The sequence below is a fragment of the Nelumbo lutea genome, chromosome 2, assembly GCF_056320005.1.
Source record: "Nelumbo lutea isolate HS-2025 chromosome 2, American lotus-T2T, whole genome shotgun sequence".
Classification (NCBI taxonomy): Eukaryota; Viridiplantae; Streptophyta; class Magnoliopsida; order Proteales; family Nelumbonaceae; genus Nelumbo; species Nelumbo lutea.
In genome coordinates this window covers 21,832,648-21,839,234 of record NC_142685.1, presented here as the reverse complement: position 1 = coordinate 21,839,234, position 6,587 = coordinate 21,832,648, and the positions used below count along the sequence as shown (strand labels likewise).

Sequence of the window (6,587 nt, the reverse complement as noted above, 5' to 3'; positions counted from 1 at the left end):
CAAAACCGTTTGATCAGGATTGGGGTTCGGATGGTTGGACCATTTGATGCAGGAACTGATGGTCAAAATGGCTTAATTTCTATGTTAGTTTTTAAAAGGGTCATTTACTGAAATACCCCTATAATTTCATGGTTTTACTAAGACACCCCTTATAGTTAGCAATTGGTTTACTTAATCGACCTTCTATTAGATGACAGTGGAAAATGACAGCTTTAACCCTAATGTCCATTTGAATAAATAAAATAAAAAAGAAAATGAAAATGAAAATACCATTTTAATAAGACACAAGCAACCACTTTATTTGGTTTTATTTGGTCTCTGTTTTGTTTTATGTATGAAGAAGTATTAGGGGTACTTTTGGAATAAACAGCCATGAGAACATGCCCTTGAACATTTTTCACTCAATTTAGGTTATAATGTTACTATTTTCAGATAGAAAAACAAACACTTATTAGTGAAAGGTTGATTAAATTATAGGGGTGTTTTAATAAAATGAAAACTACAGGGTAGACTATAAAGAGTGTTCTATTAAATGACCCTTTTTAAAACTATGTTGTAATCTTTGATGGCTAGGTCTGGTTTTAAACGTGGCATATATGGACTGTTGAGAGAATTGGGATTTGGGACCCTGTGATTCATCCTATGGTGATGGTGCACGTTCAGAGGGTCGTGAGCACTAGCTGAATGTGAAGTATGAAGTATGAACTGTTTCAACCCTCAAAAAGATTTACTTAGGTCAAGCTCGTTTTTCTTGCCTAAATGCCTACCCTCTTATCTTTCAATGTTGTTCTGTGCAAAATTTGGGCTTAAACTAAATGAACAAGATTCATAGCTACAGAATCCGCCAATAAAAAGACCCAATCTTCACTCATAACCAGTGTTTTCAACCTGCTGTTGACCCAGTTGGTTGAACCATTTGAACGGTCACCTTGCCAGGATTTTAGGTCCAGTTTTGTTAAGACCTATCATTCAGTCAGAAAATGTTGACTTGGTCAAAAAACATCCGATCCAGACAATTCAACCGCCGACCTGTTTGACCCAGTCACTAGGTCATGGATTGCACATTCAATGCATGCAAACTTTCGGAGGTCATAAATTTACACTCCAAAGTTCAATTGAAGTGATCATTTCTTCTTATTTTGGGTACCTTTTCAATATCTATATGTCACAAAGAGTCATAAGTGGCTTTTCCTGCTATTTTTGCAAATAAAAAACCATTTTTGACCTCAAATTATAATTTTCAGTATTAAATAAAAAATTAAAAACTAAATTAAAACACTTCACATTACATTTTTAACTTCATTGATCCCCTCTTATCACAATTTACAAGACTTCATTGCTCAAGGGACAGTTTTTTTTTTTTTTTTTCTATGACGAGGCACAATAAACTTAAAGTATCTGCACGAGATGGGATCATGGGAATCGAGCTCTTCTATGATTGGACCAGTGATTTGTGCCATCTCTACTTAAGAATTTTTCCAATATGGAGATGAGTACATGTCTCCCGTTGAGTAATCAAAGACATTTAAAATAAACTACACCATTATTATGAAGTACTTTCAACTTTCTATCACTCCACTAATTTATTATCATTATTTTCTTCTTACTGGTTGATGATGATCCAGAGAACAAGTTTGCCGTGGAGGGCTACTGCCTATTGAAAACCACTAAGCAATCAGGATTGATTCGTGTGCATGTGCATCACCATCACCATCATCATCTAGGCCTTGTCCCTCTCTATATGGTGTTGACCCTCTGAATCATGCTTAACCATTCCATTCTGTTCAATGCTTATACATTGTTTGCGCTTTAATCATTTCTTATTTATTCATTTTTTTTCTATCTACCCCTAATTCTTTTAACCCCATCAACAAGTAATAAATTATTCTTAAGTTCCTTATGATTTCATTTTTATTCCTATCTTTTTTTTTTTTTTTTTTAGTTTTACCACTAATCCATCTAAGCATTCACAACAGTTTAAAAGATTTTGGGTTCCTGTGCATGAGTCACTAATTCAAGTAGGAATGCATCTTTAAAACAACTTTTGCTCCTTTTAAAAAAAAAAAAAAGGAATGGTGAAAAACAAGGTCATGTGGAAAATGCTTGGTTTTAAAGGCTGCAGTAACGTAGTCATGAGAAAGGGAGCTATGTTTGTAATTGTAGGATGAGATCTCACCTACAATGAAGGGCACAGTGGCTTTAAAATACAGTTAATTTGGGCTTTACCTGTTTTTCATCAAATATTGCCTTTTTTTGGTATTTGGGGATATGCCCAAGTTACTTATAGGGGCCGTTTGAATAGTGCAGTACCAAACTCATAACCCCCTCCCCAAATTTGATGGTAGTGGGATTCAAATCCCCATTTTGAAATCTCTGTCCCTTCATTTTTCTTCTTTTCATTAATTACTTGTTCTTAGACAAACAAGAACTGATTCTCCATATCAATCTCCAGTTTTGAAAATTACAACTTTTTTTTGGGAAACGCCTTTAGGCATATATCATTCATTCAAGAAATTGATACAGAGAATTGCCAACAAAGCCAATTAAAAAAAGTAAACAATCACATTTCCTCCAATCCACTACTAACGGCAAAAGAAACTGATAGAAAAAGTTCTCAAAAGACACTGCAAAAAATCAGTAATAGCATAATCGGGCATAAAACACAACATTACAACCACTACGCTGTAACCGTCATCCCATAGCTGGCATCCGTAAGCATGATACTTGTATAATTGCATGAAGCAAGCCGTTTAAAATTAGGTGGTGCGTGAAATCCCAAAAGCTGCGTCACGTAACTTGTGCTTACACATATGGATCTATTAATGAAGACAAAATTAGAACGCCAAAAACGTCAGAAACAACATATTTTCAGGAAACCGTGAAACTGTGGGCACCTGAGATTGGATCTCCAGACTCTACAATACCTTTCCAGATGTATTGATTAATTTTCTTCTTTAATCAACTAATTTCAAACTATTGATTAATTTTCTTCTTTAATAGCCGATGGTGGAGCTCATTGTCGTCTTGTCACCTATGTAAAAAGCCTAACTTCCCCGGAGTTCTAAATTGACAATCAGTTTCATTTTTCTTTTCTTGGTAGTGTGCTTTACCTTTGAAATAATGGGTTTATGTGTTTCATTTTTCTTGGTAGTTAGAAACCCTAATGGCATTTTCTAAACTATCTCAACATCAATCATTGATGTGATTGAACTGACTAATCTAGCCTGGCATAAGAGGGAACGTGGTCCAATGAAATGCATCTTTTGGATGCTTGAGTCTTTTGGTTAAGGAGCAAATTAAAACTCGTCCATCAGTTTGAATCAAGGTTTTAAAAACTAGTTCTCGGAAATGGAATTGTTGTGACCATCGGTTTTGGGTTAATAATTCGATTATCCTGGGTTGAACGGTTCAGGTGGTTTGATGAGATTTGAATATTAGGGCTAGGGTTTCATTCCTTTTACTCTTTTATGAGGGAAAAGAAAGTAATTGCTGGTTGAGAGAAAGATGAAAGAAAGAAAAGAAACCAAAATGAAGGAGAGAAAGAAAGAAAGGAAATGAATGGAGGGAAGGAGTGAACAAAGTCAAATAAGAGAATCATTTACAATAATTACATTTCTTGAATTATATTTGTCAAATAATATGACGAATTCAAATCAGCCCCTCACAAGAGTATCCCCCATAACGTCTTATGGCACATCCCCACGGAGTATCAAGAACATCTCCCAATAATAATCCCAGAAATGATGATATCACAATCGGGAGATGTTTCCAATACATGATGGGGATGTGCTGTGGGATGTTGAGGGTGAAGCAATCACCCTCAATTCCCTAGACCTGGACAAGTTTCTCACTCTCATCTCTGCACCTTCATTAGAATCTCTCATCACTGGTTCCTCAGAACTCCCATAAGCCCAAGAGCAAACAAGAAAATAGAGAAAATTAACTGAACCCATTACAGCGAGAAGCCAGTAGTAGTAGTCATAGTGACCCTTGTTTAAATTACTTGACACCCAACTCTCCTTTCCCCCTCGTTTGGTAACCTCATCCACAGCCTTCACTATAACGCTGGCCAACAAGTTAGCAATAGCCATGCCTAGTCCGAACAGAGCCGTTGCAATGCTAGACATGCTTTTTGGGAACTGAGAGTAATAGAACTCCATTTGCCCTATTGCATTGAAGGCCTCAGCCAAGCCAGTCAGGCAATGTTGTGCCACCAACCACATGGCTGACATATCTACGATGGCTTGTGGTTGATCGGACAAACCCTGTCGGATAGCAGCTCTGCGTCTCACCTTCTCCACAACAGCAGACACGGCCATGGCAACGCAGGAGAGCACTAATCCGATGCCCATCCGTTGTTTGACACTAAGCCTATGTGGCTTTCCTGTGAGCTTTTTAAGCAATGGGAGGACTACACGATCATAAACGATGACCCATATCGTCAATGTACCAACGCTAAACATAGCAAAAGAGCCTGCTGGGATTTCAAAGTTTGGGGTGATGTGTCTATCCATGGACTTCGCCTGTAACACTGGAAATGTGGATTGGTTGCTGTTTATTGCGATCATGATCCCAGTCGACCACAGTGGAACCACCTTTATTATTGCTTTCAACTCTTCCACTTGCTCCACTGTGCAGAGACTCCATGGTTTTGAAGCCGTGCCTTCAGGGGTTAAGTCTTCTTCTTCATTTCTAATGATGCAGGCTTTGTTTAGAAACCTTCATCCAGCCAGCGAAATGTGTGTAAAGTCAGCCATGTCTAAGTTACAATAGAAAAGACATTATGGGCATGGAGTTTTTGAGACTCTTCCTTATTAATAAGGATGATGATGATGATAATGATACCTTAATTTGTCTGTTGGCTCTACAAGACTGGAACCCCTCCTGTGATGGTACTGTCTGTTGCTGTTATTGGGAGGGAACATCAGACGCCTGTTTTTGAAGGCCACCACGAGAACTTGAATAAACCCAGTTAGCAGGCTCTTGTTGGCATTCATCTTGACATAGAAGGAAGATGCCAAAAAGAACAGAAGAGTAGATAATAACATGAGAATTGCAGGAATTCCAAAACCCACTTTCCATCCCATGTGATCTTGAATATATACGATAAGAGTTATGGCAACCAAGACTGAGAAGGTGGTCAAGGCGTAATACCAATTGAAGAAACTCTCCAAGACTCTTTTATTTGCAGGCTTCTCTCTCTGGTCCAACTGATCCGCACCAAAAGCCATGGAGCATGCCCGGATGCCTCCAGCTCCAACAGACATGAGGCAAAAGGAGGAAAACAGGAGAACTAGTTGGGCTGGCGTTGGAGATTGGCAGCTTTCAGAGGGTGCATTGCAACTGAGAGGCTTTGCTTGAGGAACCATGGTTGTTAGCCATAGCAATATCATTCCCTGAGGCATCAATGTAATTCAATTGATATTAATGATACCTTTCTAATAATGTCAACCTAGCTAGTTTCTGGAATTTGACATTGAGACACCATTGATAATGGATAAAATAATCTAGTTCAGCCGTTATTAAACGGATCCTGATCACTCTCAGGCTTGAGCCAGAGTTGGGAAGGAAAAAGAGCCATGCATTTCAAATATTCATGGAAACATTAAGAGAATTTTCTCGAAAAGTTGGGTTGGGGGAAGAAAGAAGGGTGAAGCAATTTTCATACCAGAAGGCTAGAGATGGACCCAAGTCCGATCAATGCAAACCGACCCAGACAAGAATCGGAAAGGAAAGCACCAATAATGGGCATGAAATTCGTTAGTGCAGACCAATAGAACAAAATACTGGTTCCAGTTGCTGTGCTCATGTTGTACTCTTTCATCAAGTATAATATCATATTTGGCATAAGCCCGTGGCTTGCAACCCTCTCAAACGCCTCATTTGCTATTTAGAAGAAGAAGAAGAATGGTTCTGTTAATGAACAAAATACTAGAAGATGGAACTGTAGTCTAAGTGTGATCTTACAAAGATGGAACTGTAGTGAAGTGGATCATCACCTATGATGAAAGGCATGGTGCGGAAGCCACCCTTTGGTCTTGAGAGAGGTTGGGTTATCTTCTTATCCGAGGAACCTTCCATTGTTTCGCTCTTTCTCTCCTCTGAAACTATCTGGGTTCCAGGGTCTTCCTCTTCCTCTGTTGAGTGTTGGTTCCAGGGCTTCCTCTTCCTTCCTTATATATATATATATTATCTATCTAGCAGAGCGGATTGGCGGAACTTGATAGTTGTGTTATAGGCCGTGGGACCGGTGGGATCAACCATTAGGCCCCACGTCAGCCATAAATACGAAGCGAGAGATTGAGGGATTGTATCAGGGCACGCTCTATACGCGCACGGTTCGCGTAAAAGGAAGACACGCCACGCGTTTTTCACGAGTTATTTGCGTTCGGCTCGGTTTAAATTGAGTTCAAGCCTAATATGTAGGCTCGTTTATTAGTCGAGCGGATCTCGAGCCTAATGAAACTTAGCTCATGAGACCGGCAAGCTTAATATAATAATAAATAATTTTTATTATATATATACATACATATACATATACATATAAATATAAATATAAATAATAAATAATTTTTATTTTATATGTA

General features: G+C 38.4%; 1 protein-coding gene across 1 annotated transcript; it reads right to left on the bottom strand.

Annotated features, from left to right (window-relative positions):
• Positions 1 to 3,559: 3,559 nt before the first annotated feature.
• On the bottom strand, positions 3,560 to 6,169 carry LOC148869108 (protein NRT1/ PTR FAMILY 1.1-like). The gene is made up of 4 exons (XM_088968405.1): positions 6,000 to 6,169; positions 5,669 to 5,886; positions 4,846 to 5,396; positions 3,560 to 4,719 (listed from the first exon to the last, which is right to left on the bottom strand). The coding sequence occupies exons 1-4, from the start codon at positions 6,079 to 6,081 to the stop codon at positions 3,750 to 3,752; spliced, it is 1,821 nt and encodes a 606-aa protein (XP_088824531.1). The 5' UTR covers positions 6,082 to 6,169; the 3' UTR covers positions 3,560 to 3,749.
• Positions 6,170 to 6,587: the final 418 nt, after the last annotated feature.